The sequence below is a fragment of the Oryzias melastigma genome, linkage group LG8 (genome assembly GCF_002922805.2).
Source record: "Oryzias melastigma strain HK-1 linkage group LG8, ASM292280v2, whole genome shotgun sequence".
NCBI lineage: Eukaryota > Metazoa > Chordata > Actinopteri > Beloniformes > Adrianichthyidae > Oryzias > Oryzias melastigma.
In genome coordinates, this window is record NC_050519.1 from 7,362,127 (window position 1) to 7,389,591 (window position 27,465).

Here is a 27,465-nt window from a genome sequence, read left to right on the forward strand (position 1 = left end):
AAAAAATGCAATATCACCGACTCAACTCATTCTGGATAAAACACAGGAACTCAAGATTTTTATTTGTTTTTTTTTGGAACAAAGTTATGTTTTTAAAAAATACATAGTTGCTACTGACTGACAAGACCACCCGGTTGCTGTTCCAGCCCCTCTCAGCTGGAAGAATTTAGAAACAAGGTTTTGGTAAAATACATACCGACTCAAGTCTGCTTCTTTAACCCTTTAGAGCGTTAATCATCTACAGAACTTTTATTTACAAAATTACACAAAAGCCAAAAAAAAAAAAACAAAAAAAAACACGGCCCTTCAATTGAAGAGCCTTTTTTTACCTAAATAATTTAAAACAAACAAAAAAAACATTATTGCAGTATTCTACAATGTATATTGTTACATGATGCAAAAGCACCACTTTGATGTACAGATTTCAGTGCAATTTTTTTCACGTTCCCTCAAACGGGGGGACATAGAGTTTGTTTTAAGTGTATCGCATATCAAAACCCTCACATTTCCTTCGGCAACATGCCAGCTCAACACCACGTTTGTACTTTTATGGTTATAAACGGCGGGTTTCTTTACATTATACATTGATATATATACACGTTACTGCATTACAAATCATTGTGATACCAAAAAATCCAAAACAGAATGACAACAAAACCTAGAAATCAGACATGTTGAGCACATCCTGTTATACAGCAGGATTTGTGTGTCTCTGGGACAAAACCACTTAATTTTTGCTGTCCCCAAATGTTTTAATCTTAAGTCTTTTTGGCTTAGTGAGCCAAAAACTTGAACATAATGTGTTTAGAAAAAAAGTCCAGTGGTTTACTTTATCAATAATTCATCCCATTTTGGAGCTGAAGGTCTAAAAGTCTGCCCCAATTTTAAAAAAAATTCTGGAGAAACAAAAACTGATTTACATGACGGGTTCAAAATGTTTCAAATCTGTGGAGGGTGTTCATGTAATAATAGTCTTTGATGACTTAATGCTCAATAATTCATGTCGTTGGATCAGTAAAATCGTAGTTTTACTGGACGTTGTGGTTTAACACATAATCAAAACCGAATGCTTCAACCCTTAAGCGTCCCTCAGGAGCCGTGGTTTGGGGGGTGCTGGAGGTCCTGTCCTGAAAAAATGGGGTGCAGAAGCGGGTGGAGCTGGAGGGCCGCTGCAGCAGCAGCCTGGGAGGGGCGGGGGGTGAAGAGCGCCGGGTAGAGGGCGGTGTGGGGAACGTGGTGGAGCGCCAGAGGGGTGTGGTGAAGAGCGGAAGCGGGAATAATGTGGATGGGCTGACCGGAGAGGAAGGCGGTGTGGTGGGCGGGAATCAAACCCGCGTGTCCCAGAGAGTGTCCCAAAGAATGACTGAGTGAGTGACCCAGAGGAGACAGGGAGATGGGGGTCAGGTGGTGCTGGGGAATGTGATGCACCTGGGCCAGCTGGGCGTGTGCAGGATGAGGGTGGTGGGCGTGCGCCGGATGGATGCCCATCGCCGCGGCGGTAGCTGCGTGGTGCTGCAGGATGGCGTGTTGGACTGTGGCGATGGACGTGCCGGAGGCTACAGACACAGCCGGTTGCTGAATGTGTATCTGTTGCAGGGCTTGTGGAGGGGGGGCAGGCGCTAAATTAGCAGCTGCAGCGGCGGCTGCAGCAGCTGCTGCTGCAGAGGGAAAGGCTTTGACTTGTTTGGCCAAAAGCTGCTGCTGAATGTGCTGCTGTGCGGCCTGCTGCAGTTTGCTGTACTTCTCCATCTCCTCAGGCGTGAACGTGATTGGCTGACTCTCCAAAGGCGCCAGCCCGTCCTCCTCCGCTTCGATTCCATCTTCCTCCAGATTAGGAGGCGGGTAAGCAGGGTAGGCGTGCATCTGCGGCTGCTGCTGCTGCATCTCAGGCATCATCGACTCCATCACGGGGTTCTGGGACGGGTCCTGTCCAGGTTCTAACTGGTACTGGGGCATCATTATGGAAGGGTCCTGCTCAAACAGCGGCCGGTTTTCTTGCTGATCTTGATCTTCTGCGGCGGGGAGCTGCTGCGTCTCGTCTTGTGCGACTGTCATCTGTGGAGTCTCTTCCACCTTCTGCACTGGTGGAGCCGGAGGCGGCGGCGGAGGAGGAAACTCTCTGATGGGCTCTACCAGGATGACCTCTTTCTCATCGGAGCCTTTCCCCAGGCCATACTTGTCTCCGTCGTCAGGTCTGGTCAGGGGAATTATAGGCTTCTTCCCCGCCAGCAGCTTGCCATAAAGCGGCAACATGGCTTTGCTTCCCAGGGTTGGGGGTAGTTTTGGACCGAAATAGCCCTGCGGTGGATCCTTAATTTTAATCCCAGATTTGGTTCCTGAGGAAGAATCATCTGAACTTCTCTTGGACTGAACTTTTTCCAGCAGCTGCCGTGCAGTGAGAGTGTTTTTCTGCTCCCCTGCGTCTCGGGACAGCCCTGACCGCAGCGCCTGCGAGCTGGAGGTGTTCCGGCTGAGGCCGCGTGACGACGACGTCCTCGGGGACTGGGAGCGGTAGATGCGAGAGCGGTTGAAGTCTCTGCGGGTGTTGTCGCTCTCCCCTCGGCCCCTGGTGCTGCGCCGGTGAGGGGAGCCTTTGTTTGAGCTGGAGGAGCGGCTTGCGGAGCTGCGACTGCGGCTGTAGCTGCGGCGGTAAGACCTCGCGCTCGTGCTGCGACTCCAGCTGCTGGAACTTCTCGAGCTGCTTCGCCTGTGTCGCCTGTGCCGTTTCCGGCGGCTGTAGCTGCGCGATCGTGAGCGGGACTCTTCTGAGGAGGAGGAGGAGTACTCGCGTCTTCGTGATCGCCTGCGGCTCCCCCTGCGCTCGTACTCGGAGTCTGACGACCGTTTGGAGCGCCTCCGTCTGCGGCCTTCTGTGCTGTAGTCACTGTAGCTGTCGGAGTAGCTGCGGCTGCGGTGGCTGTAAGCGCTGCTTGCTGCAGAGGAACGCTCAGAGCTGCTGGAGTAGGAGCGACTCCGCGACGCTTGACCGCGATGGTGGCGTCGACTGCTGCCCCTCCTCTCCCCTCGTCTCGAGGAGCGGCTGCAAGACCTTTTGGATTCCTCGCTGTGGTGTCGCCGCTGTTCCCGCGGGCTTAACCGGCGGTGGCGTGAGCGCTGGGTGTTGGAGCTGCCCTCCTCTTCACTCTCACTGCTGGGAGGTCTACCATGACCGGGGCTCTTGTGAGCAGAAGTGGAACACGAGGCACTCTGAGAAGCGCTGGAGTCGTTCTTGTGTCTCTTGGAGCCACTGGGCTCCTCTGAGGAGTTGCTCTTCTCACAACTTTTCCCCGTTCCTCCTTCCTCCGCTCCAGGCTTGGCAGGCACTTCCTTGGCGGGACGTTTTCTCTTTCCCAGTTCCACTCCTCCAGTTTCTTTTGCTCCTGTTGTTATCTGAGAGGACGACGCCACAGCTTTGTCTTCTGACTTTGCTTTTACGCTCTCTTTTTCCTCTCCAGTAGCTTCCTCTTGATTCGGATTCTTGTTTTTGCTCTTCTTCCGTTTGTGTTTTTTCTTCTTCTTTGGCTTTTCCTGAGTAACCTCAGTTCCCGCCTCAGCTTCCTCCGCTGGAGCTTTTTCTTTCCCTTTTCGTTTTGAATGCTTTGCAGACTTCTTATGCTTCTTCTTCTTCTTTTTTTTCTTCGCACTATCGGTTGCGGGTTTTTGCTCGCCGCTTTCCGACGGGCTGGGATCTCCTTTAGTCGCCGGTTTGTCTGCATCCGCGCTCATCCCGGGTTCAGGCGCTGCGTCGGCAGGCGTTCCTTCTTGCTTCTTGCTTTCGGCCTCTTCGCCAGACTTCGGGGACTTCACCGCTTTTCCACCGGGCATCTTTTTGTTTCTCGACAGTTTGAAGTCAAAATACAGCGGATTGCAGCTGTAAGACAAGGAGGGTTGAGCTTCGGTGAACTCGAGCAGCTCCGTCGGCCACTGAAGGGTTGTACTTTCATCTTTACTCAGGACGGGGAAGAAAGGACCAGTGGGGATTTTTGGACCAGTGTTTAAACTAGTTTTATCAGTCGCTTCTTCTTCTTTCTGAGTAGAAGCAGCTGAAGTTGTTGCAGTTGAAGCTGCGTCTACTGCACATGAGGAGGTCTCCTCTTCTGTTTTCACCTTGGGTGATGGAGGAGCTGGTTCTGGCTCAGTAGTTAAAGCTTCATTTTCTTGCTCTTCTTTATTGTCTTGGGGTTCTGTAGTGTTAGACTCTTTCGGGTCAGAACTTTTTTCGCACTTTTTTTCCTCTTGCATCTCCTGGCCATCCTCTTCCTCGTCCTCTTTGCTCTGGTTCTGATCTGAAGCCTTCATGAACAACAGAAACTGGAAGTGTGGTTTGACCCGGCAATGAGCAGGAGGTATATAATGGTAGTACTGAGGCTCCTGTCCAGTATATCCTTCCTCTTTTTTCATCATCATCTTCAATTTGTTGAGCGTGGAGGCCAGTGAGGCTCCGTTATCAGGCTGCTGCACATCGTCCACAGCAGCTGCACCGCCTCCCTCTACTGCCTCCACTCCTCCAGATCCTCCTCTTGGGCTGTCCATGATGCACCCTGACGCCTCCTCTTGTCCTGCAGCCTTTTCTCCCTCCTGGATCTCCTCTCCCTCTGGAACCTCCTCGCAGTGATCGGTGAAAACGGCAGCAGCCGTCTCCAACTTCACCGGGGCTTTCTTGGCAAAAGAGAATGACACGCCCAATTTGGAGGAGCTGCTGGGGGTTGGGGAGGAGGTGTTCCTCCCCAGGGAAAAACTAATAGCCGGGCCCTGTTTTGGGGAGGACTGACCAGTTTTCTCTAACGGTGCAGCCTCCAGAATAGCATCAGTCAAAACAGGGGTTTCAACTAACATGCTTTCACCGTCCTCTCCATCGACCGCCACCGTGGTCGTTTTGAACATTGGTCCACTTCCTGGAGTCCTGCAACACAAAAGCAAAAAAGATGCGATTATGAAGATTATCCAAGTTATCATTCATTTGCTTGTTGTGTTTTGTCATTATTTGACAACAGCATTGTTAAACATGTTTACAGAAATACTAACAAACATGTGTGACTTATGAATAAATACAGAAAACTTTAAAGTGTCAGAGCTGTGATGTGGCTGTGTGTGCAGCAGGTGGACAGAAACTGCTTTGTGGAAAAGCATAAATCCTGTGTGTGGATTCTTGTCGGAAAAATTAATATTGTTTAAAATAAACACTTTAAATATTCCTGCATTTTTATGCGAAAAGGAGTAAAAAATTGCTTATAATACCAAAATTCTAAACATTTTTGTGATGTGGTCAAGTGTGTTCGGCTGAATTTTTTTTCAGTATTTTGTTTGGAAGATCGTTTTAGGACACTGGCTGCATTTTACAAAGTTCATCGTAAATTTGTTGTTTGCAAAATGTCAAAATAGTATCTTATAAAGTTGTCGTGTCATTTTTTTTAAAGTAAAAAAGGTTTGCTAAACATTTTGTGATTTTCACAGTAAAACAAACAAAAATGTTCTAACTCAGATTTATTTTTTGTTTGATTTTAGGTCCAGTATGATATATATATATTTTTACAATTACATAGGTGACGTTGTGCTTAAAAAACGATTAATATCCATAGCAAGATAAATAGTTTTTAGATGATGACATAATGGTAAAATAAGAAAACAGACAAAATATAATTTGGAGGCCAAAATGAACCAAACAAAACAAACCCCAATGTAGTTCTTTGACAATAATGAATCTAAAAGAACTTTTTGCAGCTTTTGTTTTTGGTAAACAGACATCTTGTATCACAAAATATATAGCATAAAAAAGTTAAAAGGGGAGATAGATTACAAACTATATCACATCCTAAACAATATTAGCTGGGCCTTCCACTGGTGCGACATCCTCCAAGTTCTGCTTTATTTAATAAAAGTATATACCAAATCCAGCAGGCAGAGGGCGCTCCAAGAGCGAAATCTCACCTGTTCTGTTTGTCTTGTTTTCTCTGCTCTGCCAGCTCATGCAGTCGACGCAGCATCTTTTCCTGCTTCTTTCCATCTTTCCGAGATCGAGAAGATACGTTACGAGCAAATTCTCTCTGTTTTAGCTCTTTCAGCCTCTGCAACACATGAAAGCAACAAATCAAAGTCTCTTCATCAAGTTCCTTCATGCACCAAGGTTATAACCTGACGGTTGAAGGTACCTGCTTGTGAGCGTGATCATAGGAGTTGATGTGGTTGTCAAACTCTTGGTGTTTGGTGTACTGCTTATCACAAAGCTCGCAGTAGAAGTTTGCTCTCAGGTCTTCCAGAGCTTTTGCAATGGCTTTCTCCTTTTCCACTTGGTCCTATTATTGATGAGGAGAAACATTTTATTAATATACACACATTTCTACAAGAACACTACGACTCCACTGTCCATAAGCTGAGGACTCTCACCTTGTATTTCTGCCGCAGTTCCTCTGTGTCCTCTTTTTCCACTTCAAGCACTCTCCTCTTCTCTGTGGCATCTTCTGCATAGTCCAACTAAAACAACAAACACAGCAACTTCAGCTCTGGAAATAAATAAAACCCTTATCAGTCAACAATGGCAGCTGACATTCCTTTTATCTGTCAGCTATTAAGATAGGTTGTAATAATGACATATTTTTCCTTTTTAATATGTTCTTAAATAAATTTAAATCTAAGGTTTTTAACGCTTCAGTTTCTATTTTGAGTTTTATTCTTGTGTAATTTTAAGTGTTATTATGTTGGGTTGAGGGTATTCTGTATATTTTATCATTTTTTTTTAATTGATATTAAACATGTAAACAACTTTGTGTTACTGGTTGTATAGATTGCTTTATAAAAAAAAAGTTTCTGCCATTAAACACAAATATTAAGTATGAAAATGATGAGGTTATGACCATTTAAAACAAGGTTTATAAGACAATTATAGTATGAAACTGAGTCATTATGTTAAGCCAATTGATTTTGATTTTTTTGTTGCAAATATGACATTTAGAGAAAGAAAATAAAAAAAAACTTTTTTTCTCTTGAAGACCCACTTTTCTTCCATTCTGATCATCCTGTGATCTATTTTCAAACAGATAATGAATTATGCTGCTTTTAGCCAAGATAAAAAAAAAACAAAAAAACAGTCATTTTCTCTGACAGTTTCTGCAGTCGTTCATTAAAAAAAAAAAAAATCACATCTGAATTGTAGGAGGGACTGACGCCCATAACTGAAAACTCTCCGTTTAAAAACTCTCCTGCTTGCTTACAGCCCCTCACAAACCCAACCCAATATTACCGGGGCAACAAAAATGCAGAGCAATATTGGAGCTATCCAGCTGTACGCTTTTGAGCCAGATTGCAGCTCAGACGAGAAAAACGAAGATGTCCATGGATATATTCATCTGTAAGTGGATGCATCAGAGTAGAGTGGAGCAGGGAGCTTAAAACTGAAATTTCTCTGTCACAAATACAATATTTTTACAAATGCATTTTCTGTCTTCTTCTTATTCACAACTATTTTATTAAATAATCAGAAATGCAATTTTAAGTTTAACTATCATCAAAAAATTGCTACAAGAACGCGTTTCATCAGAGTGGGGCTTTAACACTTCACTCAAGCAACTCACAAGTGCTTTCTTTAACATCCAGATGTTCAGCACAGATATTGTTGCCTCTCATTAAAACCCAACACAAACACAAACAAACTAAATGAGCCTTTTACCTCCATCTCCATTCGTCCCATCCCCATGACATCATATTTAACAATGATGGGTACAGGGTCAGTGCGTCCTGGAGGAAAAACAGACAGAGAGAGGAGTGGATTAGTTTCCTAAACTCTGATAGAGGAACAACTCGGAGGCAGCCTGTTTTTTTTAGAGCATAGGGTGCTGGGGTTAGAGAATTTGCCTTTGAGTGCAGAGACCAGAAAGCTACAGTGAATCAAACACCAGCCATTCTCACAGCTTACTTTAGTCACCAACTATAAAGCTTAAGACTTCATTTGACAAGGCTACTTCAGCTGCATTTGGGATGACTTATGTCACAAAACAGATTTATGAAGACAAGGCCTTTGTTCACCTGTGTATAAAGTAAAAAATTAGGTGCAGTAAAACAAAACAAAAAAAGCTTCAAATAAGTTTGTTACAGTGTGTTTAGTGCTGCAGTTCCACCCACACAGCGTCCTCAGTTCAGTCACTGATGCAGGCCTGTAAAACCTGAAAGCCGGGTTTATGTAGGACGCTGCAATCAGAGGAACTGAGTGTTGTTTGTGCATGTTGTGTATGGAGAGATAACAACAAGCCTGCCATGTCCTTGATGAGGGAACCAGAGCCCTCTAGTTCTATCAAAGGCTTGTTGCATCATCTCTCTGAACTGCCTGCATACTGCCCAAACTTTACAAGCCGCTCACTGTCCCCAGGTCAAGATTTCAGAGATTATTTTCTATTCTGTTATGCAAGCTGTGAAAAGAGCTAGACCAGAAAGAAATTAACTGCAGAAAAAAATAAGTACAAAAAAATAAACACCAGTAAAAAAAATAATATATATATAAACATGACTACTTGATTGAAACAGAATTGCTTATTCCACTCATAATCAGCCAAACAAAGCAGAGATAGAGAGAGAGAGAAAAAGACACAAGCACTGAACTACAGCAAAATGACGTCACAGGCCAGGTGTCGCCATGGTGACGGTGCGAAGGATGAGGATACTTACCTGTTATAACATGGATATGAGTAGGTGAGAAAGGAAGGAGGGGGCAGACGGACATATAGAAAAGCAAGGGAATCTCAAAAGAAAAAAGGCAATAAAAAGAATTTGGGCTAATCTGCTGCTCCTGATGCCAGCCACAAACAGCAACCAATCTTACTGGTAATGATTATCAATTCAGTTTGGTTTCAGTTTTTTTTTTATTCTACCCACTTACATTTTAAAGTTAGTTCTTATTTTATTAAATCACTGTATACCATTGGGCATATGGAAAACAATCCCATTGGAACCTAAAATCTACAATTGTTGGTTCCGTTTTGGCAACCATGATCTTTTTCCTCTTAGAGGAGCAGTTTATATCATAATACTTCACTTGGGGACAATAATTTCTCAAAAAAAAAGAAAAACAAAAGACAGTGGCTTTGTCTTTTAAGGTTTATGGCTTGCTTAAATATGAATCTATTGAAAAAAAGTGTGCAGATGCTTCCAGGAAACTGTTAATTATCATTTATCACTCCAATGCTTTCCTTCATATATTTAGTCATCACAGCCCAATGACATATTAATTCTGAAATCATAGATGCATGGACATTATAACATGTACTGGCCTGCCTGGGCGTTCAGATCCAATGCAGTGTCTGTCGGCCTCATGCCTAATAACTTGTTTGATTATCTATTAATAGATGCTCTTACTTAAGCAACAGAGTGAGACGAAAGGGCTGTTTGTGTGATTTTTAAAGATCACAAGACTACTGAGAGTCTACTGACAGACTTGTGGGTTCACGCTCTTTCACTGACAAGAAAAGAGAAGTGAAACCATAAACGGTTTTGCCTGTAAGCCAGCCACTGCAGTGATCTGTCTGAATGGAGTCACAAGCAAGGCCCAGAATTAAAGATTCATAGACATGTACAGTCATCCCAAACTAGCACCAGTCTTTAAACACAGTGACAATACTTCCACATTACCCATTCCAGTGGAAAACAAAGGGACCAGACAAAAACAATGTGCATCTAAATCACAAGGTGTGAATCACAAGGTTAAAAAAACTGAAAACAAACAAAATGACAATATTCTAATAGTAATAAAGATGCATGGTAATATACAAGCAGCAGAATGAAGACTAATACAGAGATAATTGAAAGCCTATGTAGCATTGGTGCTCTGATGAGAGGAAAACGAAAACAATGGGAAAAATTAAAACAAACAGAAAAAACATTTCAATTGGGGGATAAAATAACATTTACCACTAAGTTTACCATCAGCACAACATGGGCAGGATCAAATCGCTGTAAAAAAGAAACACCAATTGGTTAAGCAGGAAGATTGAGGTACATAAAGTAGGGAGGGTGGGATTGGGAGTGTGGCTGTGAGGTTTAGGGGCGTTCATTAGCAGAAGAACTTCCAAGTGATACCCCTTAACCCCACCCACCTCATCCCTTCTTTTAGGGCTAGGTGCTTACAGGGATTTCCTCTCACAACTCTCTCCAAACCACTTGTCCCAGTCCCCAGGCCTTCAATGAGGTGTCTCCATGCATTCAATGAGCTCCAGGAAGAAAACTTCATCTACTAAAACTAAAGGCCTACTCGCAGCACACCAGTTGGGTCAAGCCAAAGTCTTTGTGATCACTCTGGTGCCACCCTTGAGCATTGACTCTGGGCCTGTGGCACTCGCCTCTAAAGTCATGAGCGGCAAACTGGAGCCGATAGGAAGAGTAACACCACCCTCTACTATATTGGTGTACGTGTTTGCCATGTCTGAGTAATAGTGTAAAAAATGTTCATTAGTGGAAACAAGGATGTCAAGCTATCAACCTCCTGCATTGCTGACGCCACAGCACAACCCAACTGGTGTCCTATAAATAGGCCCAAAGTCCTTTCCTCTACAACTAGCCAGTTAAGTCATTTGAAGCCGCAACTGGTTCTGAATATGTATTTATTCATTACCATCTGCAATACGACAACAATATTCTGATGGCAACATTTCATTGGAACTGAAATATGTCTGCATTATAAACTGAATGCTAGAACGCATGGTAATACTTATCCAGAAAAAAACAAATATAACTCAGAAACTCTATAGAGCTGTTTAATGCTCAGAAAATACCACGATTAACCTGTTCCGCTTCTATTCATCTACATTGGATCCCTCCTTAATTGTAACACAAGGGCTGGGTTAATAAAACTAATCGGTTTTAATCGATTTAAGCTTAATAGATCAAAAATCGATAAAAATATACATCGATTTAGCACATGAAGCTAAAGTCTGCTAGCTTGATGCTAACATTTAATGGGATTTCCCATAGGATGGCTAATGCTAAGGCTTGGTCAACCTAAACATACATTGCTGACTAAATGAATATATTTATATAATCATAGGCATGGATCGTATTAACTCTTTTAAGGAACTGCTAATGTGCTGCTATAGCACGATCGCCACCTAGTGGCCAAACTGAAACGCCCTCCAGGAGAAGCAGAACAATGTTTACAATGTTACTGATCTTAACATTTTTGCTTGAAGTTAAATATTATAATGTTTACGTTATGTGAAGGTCAACACTATCAAGTCTGTTTAGCAATTTTTCTGTATGTGTAAACCCAAAATCCCCTTCATATTCAACATTATTGTTACAGAAATGAATATTTTTGGTAGTGACTTGAAACTAAGGCAATACTTAACTAAAACTACATTTGTTAAGACATTGAAAAAAGGACACGTTTTACATATTTCCAGAATATAAAGCATACATAATCACAGTTAGCCTCAGAAATTGTTAAAGCGAGGACCACCATTTTCCCCCTCTGAACTTTAGGCCTTTCACGAACCAGTTAGAAAATCTCCCCAAGTCTCTCGTTGCCTTACTAGACTAGAGCCGGCAACCTGGGGTGCGTTACACCCAGCAACAAGAGAACACATGACAAACAAAACAATGTACCCAAGGAAAGAGCCAGCAAGGTTTTGAGCAGTGCATTGAGTTAATTTCCAACAGCAACTCAAATCGGCTACAATATATAAGACAGCAGCAGCAGCAAGACTCAACTTTAAAATGAATTTATCCCATAAATATGATGGCTTCATGCTCCAACACTGCTGAAAACCCCTGCTAAGTAAAAGTTTAAGGCAGGCAGGAGTGCACCTTTGTGACAAACATGCTGAATAGGAGGAGCAATGAAACAGGGGGAGGATGGTAGCCCGTAACTGTGGGGAGAGACTTGGTGTGTAGAAGTGTGGAGAGGTTTCCCTGTAAGTTGACTCTGGCCCGGTAAGTAGCAGAGGCACACGCACGCACACCCGTCACAGTTCCACGTAATGTTCACACATACATGTACAAATATTTCACAGGTTTAGAAGTAGAGACAGGCAAACAGGCAGAGGGGGAAACTTCTCTACTTGGCAAGCCATTCAAAGTCTGAGCCGTGGTTACAGCCAATCAGATTACCCAACATCAGCCACGGAAACTCAAAGAAGAAAAATCTAAAATACATGGAGATGATTATTCTAGGGAATGTGATGGAATCATGACTTCCTAGATCTACCTTGATTTCAGATGGATCTTTACTCTTAAAGCAGTTTACTTTAAAGCACACTGAAATAAAGGTTTAGTGATTATAAAGCAAAGAAGAGGAAGCTGACAGAGGCCATTAGCCTATGATACACTGTAAAAGTAGTGTTACACTGAGGTCAACAGCAAAGTGGGAGAAAGAAATGACACCCACACAAGCATACTGTGACATACAGAAGGGAGTCAACAAACCTTACCTAAAAAGGGGCAAAAAAGACAAAGAAGAATAAGAACAAAGTCAATACAAAAAAAAGAAAAAAAATTAAAGTGGGACAATATTTTAAGTAAATCATTTCCTTCTTTCCTGGCAAGGGAGGACAGTAAATCAATTATTGAGCAGTTTTTTTAAAGATGGTGTAACAGAGATTGTAGGCTTCAAAAACATCAATTAATTACTAAAGAACAATGGGACACAGTTTGCTGAAGTCTCATTGGCCCACAAAGACAAATACTTACATAACCACAGCAGTAGTGACATAAATAACATTATCTGTCCCAGCAATGGGTTTTCTCCAAACACAGAGTATGCATCCCTATTACACCAATAGATTGCTATTCAGCTGTTCAAAAGCTAAATGAAAATAATGTGCTGCTGTCCACACACTTGTAGGCCTGCCCAGAACAAAGCAGCTAACTGTCTATTCTGCTATCTAACTACAGTCTCATCAAGTGTACCTAAAAGATGACACTGGAAACAAAGGACATCTGAGGACCAGAGTGAGAAGTCAACCACCTCTGTCAACACTCAAATCTTTTTGCATAGTTTTTTTTCAAAATTTTTGTGTGAATTTTGAACTCACCATTATATTAACAATTCCCAACCAACTACTTTACAGTCTAAACTGATAATATTTCCATGTTCTTTATCATTGTAGTGAATACAAAAGAAATAAGTCTCCTTGTAAACCCAATAAATAAAACCACAAACTCAATGTAAATTAAATAAACTGCGCAATTAATTTTTTTTTCTACAAAAAAAACTATTACTATTTTTGGCAAACAAGATTTGAAATTACTACCAACTTATGATAAAAGTACAATACGCAGGGCATTGTCCTCTTTCCAATAATAATGCAAACACTTATTCAGTGATCGTATTATAATTACACTACAGTTAAATGGTTTAAAAATCCCACTTGTTAGTGACTCTGGACTTAGACATGGCTAGAACATCTATTCTGTTTACATTTTGCAGCTGTTACGGTTTCACCTTTAGATATTAAACTAGGTAAAGTTTTCTTTACCTTTCTATTTGTAGCTTTTTAGAGAAAAGCTAAAAAACTGCAAGAGATTAAATATTTTAGACCACCGTATTTCAAAAACTTTCTCATCTTATATGTTTTAAAACGTTGTAAATGTAATTAAAAAACAGACAAAACAGCCAAGAACCAAAATCTATGCTGTAAAGATCTAAAGACAAACATCTATTAAGTGTTTAGCTGTAAACTTTCTAAATATTGTTGCAAATGCTCATAAATGTATCAGATAATGTGTTGCTTTATGTTAACGATAAAAAAGCAATGATAATTTAATGTTAATTAAAACATTGAAAGAAAAATTGTAGTCAGTTCCAATAACACTAAAAATAAGGACATGGGGTAGAAGGTAGTGACCGATAATAACCCTAAAGTACCTCATTAAAACTGACAGCTAATACTCATTAGCCAGCCCCTAAAACATTCACTACCAATGCTTTAAAAGGCCAGTTAGAACTATGAAAAGAAAAGTGCCAGACATGGAGAAAATGAAGAAAGGGAGATCAGGGAAGTCAGCAAAGAAAAAAGGAAGGGCTCTGTGGAAACATGCCAAGGCTCTGCACCACTGCTTCTAAGCCAATGATCCTTCAAGGCCTGAGCTAAAGGGAAGTTGAAGTCAGCTTAAACCAACCCACATTCTCAGCTACATTCAGTGTTCCACCTCCACCTTACAAGGCTGTTTCACTGCCAAAAAAAACCAGCCAAATAAAGCTCAATAAGTTAAAACAGAAAATGCACTGTAAATTCATATTTCTGGACAACAAAGAAAGACACCAAGCAGATACTTCATATAAAACCCCATAGCTAAAATCGTCATTTACTATTGAGGATTGTATTTATTGGTTTCAGTCTACTATAAGACCCACGTCCGAGTGAACAGGCGGAGGAAAACAACAAAACAAATATTAAGAATGTTTAAACAACAGTTTTACCCAGCAACATGCAAGGGATGATGTTGGAGAAAGGATGGGAAAAGACAAGAAAACTCACAATTTTAAAAATGAGGGGGAAAAAAAGAAAGAAAAGAAAATGAGAGGAAATATTGGCTCTTTAGCCAACAGCATTCATCAAACATTGGTGTGATTGTTGTGTAGTGGTGAGCATGCCCTTACCCTGCATGGTTTTGCCAAGGCCTTGCCCCAACTTCCAGCCATGTTTCTGAAGCAGCCGGTGTCCGATGTTATCCTAGCAAAGGGAATAGAAGAAAAAAACCAAAAATATTCCAATAATAAGAAGAGCTATACCCCGTGGGAACGGGTGAAAAACAAATCAAAATAAAAACACTCAAATCACTCCATCATTATCAGCACAACCACCACCACCACCATCATCACCACTGCTATTATTGTCATCACCTACAGCATGTAACAGCGTGTTTTTCAATGTAAAGAGTGTAAGGCCAGCTGGCAGAGTGAAATAAAAACTGGGAAACTTACATGACGGGTAAGATTTTGCTAAAATAGAAAACTACGAAAGAACACAGCCAAAAAAAACCAAACTATAAGGTGTTCTCCGACATTTGGAGTTCTTTAAAAATCATTTCAAGGGTCAGAAAGGGAGAAAATAGAAATTTGCATTTTATGTTTGAGAAAAGAAGCGTACCAAGTTACATCCACTAAGTGAAGGGGAACAGGGAAGGGGACGGTAATATATGTATCGCACACATACATATATAATCTGCTACAGAGTAAGATCTCAGTACACGAAAAGTGACACAGAACAGGTATGGAAATCTAGCAATAACAAAATGAAGACCAGAAACTCCAAGCTTGCTGTGATTCTAGAACCATGACAAGGGAGCACCATGAAACAAACAAAAAAAGCTGTGGTGAGAAAACTGCAAAAGGAAAATACAGGAGTGGAGCTAATGGGCCTTGAATTACCATTATAAGACCCATGGTGGACAGAAAAGGCAGGAGTGAAAGGACATGTGGAGGTGCAGATATAAAGAGAGACATATAGTGTGTTTGAAGCCCCATTAGGCTGTGTATGTTCTGTATACCTCCAGCATCTTTTGTATATCATCATTATCAACAATCAGGCTCAAACGAGTTTTACACTTCTAACATTGAAAATCAAACTTGTGCAAACATTTACCACATAAAATCTAGAACTGTTGATGTAGTTGCCAAAGTTGTGATGAGTTTTTCAAAATTTACAACACAAAGAACAACAGGATCAACATTGTGATTAATGTCAAGCAATATCTGCAACTACACATGACGGACTTCAATCACATTGTTGTTTCTGTTGTGTTTCAACCAAAGATGCTTTGAGGCATCCAAGAACATACAGTGAAGCAAATAGGTATTTGTCAGTCACAAGTTCTGCAAGTTGCTCCACTTAAAGATGAGAGAGGTCTCTAATGTCCATAGGTACATTTCATCTGCAAGAGACGGGATTTAAAACAAGATTCCTGGAAATCACATTTTATGATTTTTGAATATTTTTTTTTTTACGGTGGTGCAGAAAATAAGTGTTTGGTCAGTAAAAAAGTTCAATTAATAAGTTTGTAATTTAACCCTAAGGTCAAACATTTCCTGTAGTTTTTCAGCAGGTTTTTACACTGAAGATGCTGTTTCAGCCCACTCTTCCAGGCAGATCTTCTCAAGAGTTGTGACATTTTGAGACTGTCCCTCCACAGATTCTCTATTGGGTTATGGTCCAGAGACTGGCTAGGGCACTCCAGAAACTCAAAATATTGTTAATGTGGGCACTCCTTTCATGGCCTGGCTGTGTATTTGGGATATTGTCCTGCTGGAAGATCCAGCCACATTTCATGCCCTCACTGATGGGATATTTTTGCCCAGAATCTCACCACAAATGGCCCCATTCATCCTTTCCTTAAGACAAATCAGTTGTACTGCCCCCTTTGAAGAAAAAGCAGCTCAAAGCATGATGTTTCCTTCCCCATGTCTTACAGTGGGTATGGTGTGTTCTTATCATGCAACTCTGCATTATTCCCTTCCAAACATGGTTTATAACAAAGAGTTACTTTTGGTATCATTTGACTACATTATATTTTACCAATCCTCCTCTGGATCATCCACTTGGTTTCTGGTAAACTTTAGATGAAGTTGGACATGTTCTACTTTAAGTGGGGGGACCTTTGGAACAACTTTGTGTGTTACAAAAAGTAACCTTTGTTACTGTGATTCCAATTCCAATTCTCTAAAGGTTGTTGACCTGCTCCACAGTGTAGTTCGGGGCTTTTCTCTTACAATTTTCAAAATCAATTGTATCCCACCAGGTGAGAATTTACATGACTGTTGAGGGAGATAGTCAGAGATCTTGAATTTCTTAATTTTTTAAATAATTGTACCAACAATTGATCTATTCTAAACAAGCCGTTTGCTTTTTGTAAATTGGTTTAATTCAGTCTTGTTCAGGTGACTCTGGTGTCCTTACACAGCTCTTTGGTGCCAGGTGCCGTTAATACAGGTAACAAGTGGAGGATAGAAGAAATTCTTGAAGAAGTAGTTTGTGAGAGACTGCATCCTATTTTTCTGGATCATTTTCCAACTAAATTATTTCAAATCATACCATGTGATTTTCTGGATACTTTTTTATGTCTTTCACAGCTGAGGTGTACTTATGTTGAACATTACAGATTTTTAATCTTTGTAAGTGTGACAACAACCAGAGCTAGTGACTGCCAAATACTTTTTTGCTCTAACGTGTACAGGAATTGTTAGCACACTAAGGGCCAAAAATGTGCAGTTTTCATCTTTTTATACCCAAGTATGGGCCAGCAAGAAAACAAATATGAACGGCTATCCTAGCACTACACACTACAGTACAATTCAAGCACAAATATACACTGATAGTTCCCTATAAGTTGTGTTTTCTGTTGTAAATTTAACTATTCCAAGCGTGTCTATTCATTCACTAGAGTGTTGCATTCTATCAAGAACATACAAACCAAACAAATAATACTTATGATCACAAAGAGACTAACATTAAGTTTTACAAACAGAAAGTGAAGGGACTGGAACAAAACAGGGATAAAATAAAAACAGCATGCAGCTTTTTGTTAAAAGTTTTAACAAAAAGGGTCGTCGGTGTTAATAGCGCACTGTAGGTGGAACATACATAGAAGGGTGGGTTGGAGGTGGAGAGCAGGGTCACAAAACTCCAACTGTGTTAGTCTCAAGTGAATCAGGCACAGCGAAGGGAGGTGATGGCTCAACAGGGCTCAATTAGTTCCTTTTTTGACGAGAGGAGGTTGGGAAAATGAGCAGAACAGAGCAGGCTGAGCCATAATGAGGGTTGAGTTTTTGGGTAGTAGAAGTGAGCCGGGCTTGAATGGGTTAGAGCATGTGAAGGGAGTGCTAATCACAACACACAGCGTACACTGCATCTCTGCCCTTAAGGTTGCACTAGAAATATGACATTCTTTATAAGTGTTAACATTATTATTGAGAGCAAACTGCTGCCTGCTCGATATCACGAGAAGAAAAGAAAAATAAGAGTTATAAAAATAAAAAATATATATTTCTACTTTAAAGCAACTACTTAAATATTTGCATCCTCAAGCACATGTATAGTGTTCTGTTTGACTGAAAGATTCTTTACACTATGAGGTGAGATCTCACGACAACTAGCCTAGCCTACCCTTTCGGTGAAGGATAAAGTGATTATGAAACTCTATTGCTAAGAACTTACTAGTCTTTTGGTAGCTGTTCTTTATGTTAACATGCTATTTATTGTTAGTGCCTATCAGGATTACTAATAGCGATATGTGACACTTCAAATGAAAGATTGTGGTTGGTGTGCTTCATTGGTTATTGGTCTTAGTAATTTGTAGAAAAGACTTATTAGCAGTATTCATGCTCTACAAAATTTACAATGATAAAAACTTTCCATTTTAAATTTTTGATTAAAGTAAGGTTACAACACTAAACCTACACATACTTTTTATAATATAAAAGTAAAAGGAACCTCTTTGGTCGTGTCATTTGCCTCAAAAAAATGTGGAAATTATGCAAAGTACAATACAAAAGCAATACTCTTGCTATAGGCTGACACCGATCCTAAGCTTTACTGAGGTATAACACTAAAAAGGTCATTTTTAGATCGTGGAAATATAGTAGTTCATTCTTGAGTTATCTACTTCAGAATATTTTTATAAAACTGGTTGTTTGAAAAAAGTTTGTTTGGCTTTTTTTTTATTCAGTTCTATTTTTCACATCAATGAAAAACATTGCAAAAACAAACTAATAAATTCGCAGAACTTAAATTACGCTTTAATAAAAACAGGAAAAACAGGTTGGATGAGGCAACAGCTTGCAAGTGTGAACAATCAAGAGATTAGGTCAAAATGAGCTGTGTTAGAGGGCAGAGATGAGGTGCAGTCCAGGTGTTGAAAAACAGATGATTGCACCAAAAGAATAAGACAGACGGATGAAAGCAACGACGACGAGTCCAACAGCAGTGCAAGTGGAGTGAAGGCATTTCCATACGAACCTGGCTTTAAAATACTGGGCTGTCAAAAAAACAGTCACACGTAACACAACGTAAGAAACCAGCCAAACGCTTTCAACTGCAATTCTGCTAGCTTCTCTAGCTCTTACAATTACATAGCTCTCTGCCTTTAAATAAACATAAGACTACATACAAACAGAAAAGGTAGGCATTTCAATAAATCCACCAACGGACTGTTAATACAGAAGAAAGAAAATCAATATACCAATTGTTATAAAAACAAAAGTGATCTTTAAAAAGGGATATGCAGTGTGCTGTCCATCTGCACAGTGCATGGCAAAAAAATATGGACAAAGGGGAGTGATATGCAAGGGACCCCATCTGGAGACCTCAGAGCGTTACGTTTTACTATAAGCATATAGCCATTGTTATTGGTTGTTATTTATTGCTGTTCAAGATGTAAAAAAACATATTAGACTTGCTAGATAGTAAACTAAGATGTTTTTCTGTCACTTTCCTTGACGGATTACAGAGTCAGCATGTTCTAAAAAAGACTGAGAGACACCATAGGGAGCTGCCACACACTCAAGTTAAACCTAAATGTCATGTGCAGTAAGTGCAGAACAATTCACGGTAGATTTAATGTCAAATATTTGAAGCGTTTATTATTAGATTAATATAAAATATTACAAAAAAACTATTTACTTAAACAAGTTAAATGGTACATACTTACCCAACTATTCTAATGTCCAAATTTTGTAGATTTAACAAAATTATGCAAAGTAGTTTAGCAACATTTTTCGGGTCGTATTTTTTTTTTTATCCAATCTTCATAAAATTCACTTGGAAGGCAGGTGTAGATTTCAATGATTTTTTACCAACTACCTTTACTGCTAAATAATATAAATATAATAGTTGTTATGTTATAATAAACAAAAAAAGAACAGGGCATTAAAAAATATAGTGCTCATGAGTTCTATTCATATAATAAGTGACACATAATTGTGTAAATCATAATTTACTTCAGTTACAACTGATTTATGTTGTAGTTTAACCACTAACTAGTGTATTAAACTGTTTAAAACAAACTAAAACAAGTTTATCCCTTAGCCCAATTATATGCATGTGTGGCTTCTGTGGCTCTGAGGCTGCCCGCTGCATATCGCTATGAGGATGGGGAGGGTAAAGGGAGGATGGAGAATGGTGGGATTAAGGAACGGGGGGGTCTTGAGGGGACAAGAAACATGAGAGGAATGATTTGGGGGAAATAAAACTGTTGTAGTGATTAAGACGAGTATTCAGAAGAAACTGCACTGAATGCTAACAGGTTAACACATGCAATGCAAAAACAGTGTTAGAAAAAAAATAAATATCAAAAGACCAGAGAGAGGGAGACAAGGAGAGAAAAGAGATCCCAAAAGTACCACAGACCTCTAGCTGCCTATGAACCACACACAATAAATGGCAAGTGAGGGGCTATGAGAAACTGGGCCGAAGCATTCACTAAAGGCTGTAAGATTTGTGGAAAACTACAATTATACTATTACATTTGGGATTTGCCTCTTAGGAGGGAGGAAATGTTCAATTAACATTTATATTCAATTATGTTTCACAGCATTTTAGATGTAATATGAATTAATAATGAAAGCAACTGAATTTATTTTAATCCTTCCATGATTCTGAAAACATATCATTTTAATTTAATCTAAGCCAAATATTTATACAACATGAATTACATCTAAAAAATATATACAGCTTGCTGTGCAAACATTAAGCTTTTAAAATCTAATCTGTTATCTTGAATGAGTTTGTAATACTGGACAGTAGTTTAGCCACAGCAATTTGTCTATATATGGGTAAAGAGCTATGTGATGCTGCAGCGCAGCCCTCAACCCCCTCCACAAATAATAGCGCAGGAGCAAAAGAGCCACTCAAGCCGGATGAGCAGGCCACCTCTTTTCTCTACTCCATTCCCACAACCCACACAAATTGAGGACATGCTTTGAGGTGCTGCCAGAGAGCGTACAACACAAACTAAACTGTTAAGGATGTTTACATTTCAATCACTAACATAGTTGTAGGATTTGTGACAAAAATTGTAGCAATTTACTTTTATTCTCTTTAAGGGGATATCGTACTTTTAAGAGCCAAACATCTGATGATTAAATGAACAATTTGCACCTCACTGGCTGACAGCACTGCTTCACAAAGCATTTTAAAGTGGATGTGAGGAAGTTTTGAAATTCGGTTGAGGACAGAAGAGTTTGGGCCTGCTCACCACAGTGCTTCAGAGACAAAAGGGGGGATAAACAGAGAGAAAGAGAGACAGAGAGAAGATAGCTGCCTGCACTATTATCGATATGCCTCTTCAGCGAAAAATGCAGTCCCAGTTGCACAAGCACCATGCCAGCACAGAATGACAGAGGGTACTGTACACCGAATCACTGTGTAGTAGGTAGGGAGCAAGAAATAGAGGTAGAGAGACAGAACAGATGAGAAGTGTGACAGTTGTAAAGCAGAAAAAAAGTGGTGAAATAGGGAGAGATAGAGAGAAAAAAAGAGAAGCGTTACAAGGACCCTAAAGATAGGAGTAAGGAAGCAGAGCGTGCAAATACAAACCGGGTAATTGCTGCTTAGCTAATAGGGCCAATTCGCTGCAGGAGAGAAATGTCGAACACCCCAAGTTGTGTACAATAAGATAACTGTCCTATAGATAAAAACACTTAACACTAACACAAAAAAAATGCTCAAGCTACATATATTTTAGATACACACTCACTCAAACAAAAGACACACACCCTTTAAAATATGGACTTGCTTGTTTACCTAATCCTGTATGAATACTTTTTTTTTTAATCATCTGACATCATCATAACATAATTACAGTTTTACTTTATTTTGACTCTTACTGTCATTTAACCATCATAAATAAAGTTTTATTAACTACTTTTATAGGTGACTATCTCAAAAATAATCTCATGACGTTCAATAACAATTAACACTTTTATTAAGTAACAAAAAAGTGATGTACGGTAAGTTTTATTAATAATAACAGTGCTTTGTCCACTTCTTTCTAATAGGATATTTTTTTCTAGTAGATCTAAGAGCCAAACAATGACTGACTGTTACTAAAAATATAATCTTGACTTTAAATTTTACATAAACAAATCTTAAATTTACATAATTGTATCTATCACACAGGAAATGGAATAGGTACAGGACGCAGGGGTTGAGAGGGACTTAAAAAATAATCAATGGGCATGAAAACAAAGGACTCTATGGGTTAGGTGGCAATTGTGTAAGAAAACATTGGATGCATCTACACAGACAGTATGGATTAAAAAGGTGTGGTACTTATTTCTTCCTTGACCAATCATATCCACTCTCACAGCAGGTCCAACTTTGCCGGATAATAGTTAGAAACTTACCGATTCGATAGGTTTGTCCAGGGACGCCTGCTCCAGCTCCAACTGGCCCTCTTCATACTGGTCAAAGTGATTTCCGCCCTGGTTAGAAGATTTAAAGAAACGTTTTAGAAACCAAAGATTAAACCGTAGAACAAACACTATTGAGCCTCATTTTCTCTGAGCAGTACGGTACAGTACTGTCCGGTTTAGAATGGACCAAGCAGTTCACGTGAGCGTTTCCACTCAAAGTTGGATCGTCGTAGCGCATGAGATGTGAAGCTAGCAACAACAATATTGGAGGTCATCCAGCAGCTCTTTTTTTTTCGTTTCGTTTTTTGTATATATAAAGCAGTTAATGATGTTTGAGAGAAGATTGTGGGCAGATAAGAGGAATACAGACGCTTTCTTAGAGCTTTTTTTGTCGTAATGACCAATTTCGACCAGACCATCCATTTTTCTATGGACCTAAAACCAACAGGGATCCAAAAATGGTACGGTTCGGTCAGGCTTAATGGGTCAATTTTATTGTAGAAATGCTCAAAATACCAGACTGGACCGTACCGGACAGGACTGTAGTGCTTAGTAAAAACGAGGCATTGGTGTATATATTAAAAAAAAAAAAAGTAATACTTTTATTTAATATTATTTAATAGAAAAAAAAACTTTAATTTAACCTAAATATTAGTTCAAGTTAATGTTAGGAGAGACAATCTTTAGCAGTTATAGTTTTGAAAATGATTCAAGTTTTTTTTTGCAATTTTCATGTCATAGAATGGCCTAAATGATAACATTTAATAGTAAACTACATCAAATCTTACACCAACTTAGTTTTAAAATGAATTATTTCTTATGACAAAATGAAATAAAATATATTTTAAATGCTCCTATAAATATTACTCATATGACACGAAAGTACGACAAACTTTAGCTAGTTTAGAAACTAAAACTCAATTTTACAGAATGCATGTTTTTGAAGAACTGGGGCTTCCAAGGTCGTTTCTAGTACTCCTTTTGTTACAATCCTACTACATTAGTAACAACTGAAGTAGTTTGGAGTTATTGTACATTGCATATTTACTTTATAAGCAAGATCTCCATTAAATCCATCCCATTTATAACTTTTAATGCTGGAAAATATGTTGGTTTTATTCTATTTTTTGGTAATACTTGGGTATAAATGAATAATGCAGAAAGGCTTCACAGAAATACATACCACATTTAATACATCATGTGGGGAAACGGCAAAACTATTCTATTATAGTGAGATTATTGTCCGCCAATAAATCTCATTTTAAACTAAACTGCATTTTCTTGAGTACAACCAGGGATTGTGTGAGAAGTTTTTGGGTTATAACAAAGCATTAATTTATTGCTGATCAATAGCTCTTAGTCTTCAACTTCATGTCTTCCTCCATCAGCCTTTCCTGCTCAGAACCCTTAATGCCCTCTCAGTAATGTTTTATACTCATCACAATAGACTTTATTTTTATGCAGCTGGTTTCTTCATCAGCCTGAATTCAATACTTATATATGCCACCAATGTCCACTCTTATATAAATTATAAAAGCAAATGATTGTTTGTGGCCAGTCAATTGAGGGATCTGCATCCACCCATTCTCAGAAGAAAGATTGTTCCTGCTGTTCCAATAACTCTCAAGATTTATAAGAAAAGTTAAAAATCATTTTAAACTAATTGTTCTATTAAACTGGTGATGTAAATCAAGGATGTGTAGTAAATATTAAGCATACAGGGATTTCTTAGGTCATGTTGCTTGGCAGCAAGCTTTATTCCATGGAGTCAGAGAGAAACTTCTGAATACAGAGCAAATGAATGCCTTCACAGCAGATCTCACACAGAGCTCCACTGTGCTGTGTCCGGGCTACCCTCAACAGAATCATTCAGAACACGCAGCAATGCCCTTCACACTGACAAAAAAGTTTACAACTGAGTTTAGCACTGAGTGCAATGAACTAAGCAACAACAAAAAAAGAAAAAACGTGCAAATGTACACTTTTTTTTTACATAGTTGATAGTTGTAAAGGATTACCATGTAAATGTGCATTTATAATGCTACATTTCTTTCCTGTTAGAAACACCACTGACTGCAGAAAAAGATCAAATCAGTCTTTTACGTTCTTGTTTAGCAAATATGTTCCTGCTGTGGTCATTTTTGACCAAACAAAACTTGAAGATAAAGACTAAAGAAGAAAGATTTTATCTCTCTCTAGGTACTCTGAGAGCTGACGTAAAAGTTTATTTGACACTATCTACCCCCAGACTTTACACACTTTTTACTAGTTTAAATACAAAGCTTTCTTAAATGTTATAAAGTCCCCTTCAAAGGTTCTCAAAATTAAAATAAATAAGCAGTCAATTATTTATCAAAAACATAATCTCGGTTATTGGAGCTACTTTTGCAGCAAACAACCGTAGCTTTGGCTAGATATAATGGCAGAATAATAAATGAAAGTCAACGTAAGTCATAGGATTTTTAACCATCATATTTTTTAAGCTTTCACACATCCCATCCCTAATATCAATTTTGAAAATCCCCAAATACTTCATAACTTGGTCTAAAATCAAAACAGTTTTAAGAAATATAAACATCTATGGAACATTTGTGCGTCTTACATTACATTAAATGAAAGATCCTTTGAGAACAATATACTTAATACGACCAATAAACCTTTATTTTATTCTAGTGAGCGTATCCACTTAGTTAAGCCTCGCTTCCACTAAGCGGTTTGTTTTTACGGCGCATGCGTGGTGTAGACCGCTAGCATGTCATTGTAGTGCAACGACTAGAAAACCAACAACAATGGAGGTCATCCAGCCGCTCGTCTTTTTCTTGCTTTACTTCTGGTACATTGTGTATAACAAGAATTTAATGTTATTTGAAAGAAGATAGCGAGCGAGATGGAAACCGCAAAAACCTGAATACTTACAAACGTTGGAAATGTTAGCATAAATGAGCACTATATATGCACGTTTTAATGTTGTCATCACGTTCTGGCTCCACCCTAACCACTTTGTTCCACTTTTCAATGGACCTACAACCAATGGAGGCCCCCAAAAGCCACCATTTGGTACTGTTTAATGCGTCAATTTTACACCGGATCATTCCTGGAAACGAGGCTTATTTAGATTACAGCATACTGCTTTTTTAAAATTTGCTTTTAAAACTGCATGGTTGTCTATTTGGATGTGAACAAAATTAAAATTTGCAGTAAATTACCCCAGAATTTTCTATTCTATAAACTGATTGAACCTGGGTGTCAAAAAATTCTGTGGACAAAAATATGCAGGGTAAAAGCATTTTTTTTTTATTATTATTATTTCTAACATTATTTGACATGCCAAAACGTTTTACTGTAAAATCCTTAAAACCAGTTAGTCTGGTTTTAAATTATTGTGCTTGTAGAGTCCTAACAAGAAATATCAAAAGCTGTTATAAAAGCAATCATGTAAACTAAAACAATCACTAATCTTAAGAAAGTTCAGTATAAGATAGTTAAGCTAACAATTAGACACATCTATTAAATGCTGTATTTTAGTGAAGCATTGTGCTAACTCCTGGGTGTGGTCACAGATAAGCTACTGAAACTCTCCTGAAACCTACAACTCAGCCATTCCCGTTTTCGTTCAAAAACATGCCTACAACATGTCCTTTTAGGAAAGAGGAATATTAATTCAGTAAAATTTTAAGTGAACTCAAGCTGAAGCGCAGAAAAAAAGAGACTATTAGAGTTTGACTCTATAAAATTAACGAATATTGATGAGAAAAACAAGCTTCAAACAAAAGTCAAACTGTGGCAAAACTACCTACTTCCGGGTCTTTAACATAGGACAAACACCGATCATGTCACTTTCTAAAAATAATTATAAGCAGCAATCTTTAATAGGCAAATGAAACACGATTAACTAAAAAAAAACAAAACGCAGCAAATATACTGTTTATGTTGAAAACTTGCACTTCGCGTGCTTTGGCGTAAAAAGCATTAGAGAGCACGAGTAAATTCAACAATGCAGTTTTTTTAACAGTCCAAAAATATGGCAATCACTGGCCATTAGTGTTGCAACTGTCCAGTGTGCGCACAGGCTAACTGTATGTGCTAGCTAGCAAAATACTGTTAGCTTATGTCGATAAACAACCACCATATCCAAGGTCACAAACACCGTGGTAGACTTTCAATATATCTAAAATAGTTATGTAGCAAGAGTTGTAAAATTAGTCAAAGCGTTTGCTCACTCAAATAGATGTTTTATGACGTAATTAAGAAACATTAGGGGAAGTTAATATCGAAAGAGCCGCAGTGCACAAGGATTAGCTAAGCTAGCATGTGTTGCTAATAAGCTACATTCAGACCGAAATTCGCGTACGTGTTTATAAATAACCCAAAATTTCAGACGTGTAATCCCGACTCGGTGGAGTGACACTTCCTAACATGCAACTGTGTATGTGGCTTGACATGAATTACCTGGAAATCACGCTCTTCGTTAAACCTAGAAAACCTGTCGGCCATTTTCTGAGCACAGCAGCAGCAGCAGCGGCGGCGGCTTCGGCTCCTCTCTCCGAGTGTGTCCGATGAGCGCGTGAGACGATGAGGATGCTCGCCGCGTGAGCGAGTCCCACTGTGGAGTGTTGACCTCAGCTGTCATCCATCAACACAACCTAGAAAAAGTTGGAATACTGCAGCTGGAGGAAGAACTGTGTTTTAAAAAGACAATAATAATAATATTAATAATAACACACACAAAAAACACGTATAACTGTGCAAATAATTGACACAAACATTTTTGTGTAAAATCTGAAAACGTCTTTATTTCACTTTAAAACGGTGTCACATCATTTTTGTAAAGAATTTGTGCAATAAAAAAAACTGCCCATATGAAATAAAATAAAAATATAAGAAGACCCAAAGAACTTTATGTATCAATGGCTACTTTATGCATGTAGAACTCATAATACTGTACTACACAACAACTTATTTTTCTGCAATCTTATGTTTCATTTCAAAACAGCACTTTATTTTGACTAAACTCTTAAAATGTGTGCACTAAATTTTGAATTCCCTTGAGCAAAATGGTAAATATTTTGAGTGCTACCCACACTTAATGAGCTAGAATTTTATTTAAACATTTGAGTGCATTTTACATATTTTATGAG

General features: G+C 39.1%; 1 protein-coding gene across 12 annotated transcripts; it reads right to left on the minus strand.

The window, feature by feature from the left end:
• Window positions 1-36: 36 nt before the first annotated feature.
• Window positions 37-26,928, minus strand: gpatch8 (G patch domain containing 8). Of its 12 annotated transcripts, XM_024271465.1 has the most exons (9): window positions 22,319-22,396; window positions 18,933-18,951; window positions 14,579-14,651; window positions 9,895-9,936; window positions 7,664-7,731; window positions 6,385-6,471; window positions 6,150-6,293; window positions 5,929-6,065; window positions 37-4,903 (listed from the first exon to the last, which is right to left on the minus strand). In XM_024271465.1, the coding sequence occupies exons 5-9, from the start codon at window positions 7,688-7,690 to the stop codon at window positions 1,090-1,092; spliced, it is 4,209 nt and encodes a 1,402-aa protein (XP_024127233.1). In that variant the 5' UTR covers window positions 7,691-7,731; window positions 9,895-9,936; window positions 14,579-14,651; window positions 18,933-18,951; window positions 22,319-22,396; the 3' UTR covers window positions 37-1,089. The 12 variants fall into 12 exon arrangements, with proteins under 12 accessions (XP_024127233.1, XP_024127224.1, XP_036069079.1 ...); XM_024271456.1 differs by lacking the exons at window positions 9,895-9,936; window positions 18,933-18,951 and adding an exon at window positions 26,777-26,928; XM_036213186.1 differs by lacking the exon at window positions 9,895-9,936 and adding an exon at window positions 26,777-26,811 and having other exon boundaries at window positions 14,579-18,951.
• Between the last annotated feature and the right edge of the window lie 537 nt (window positions 26,929-27,465).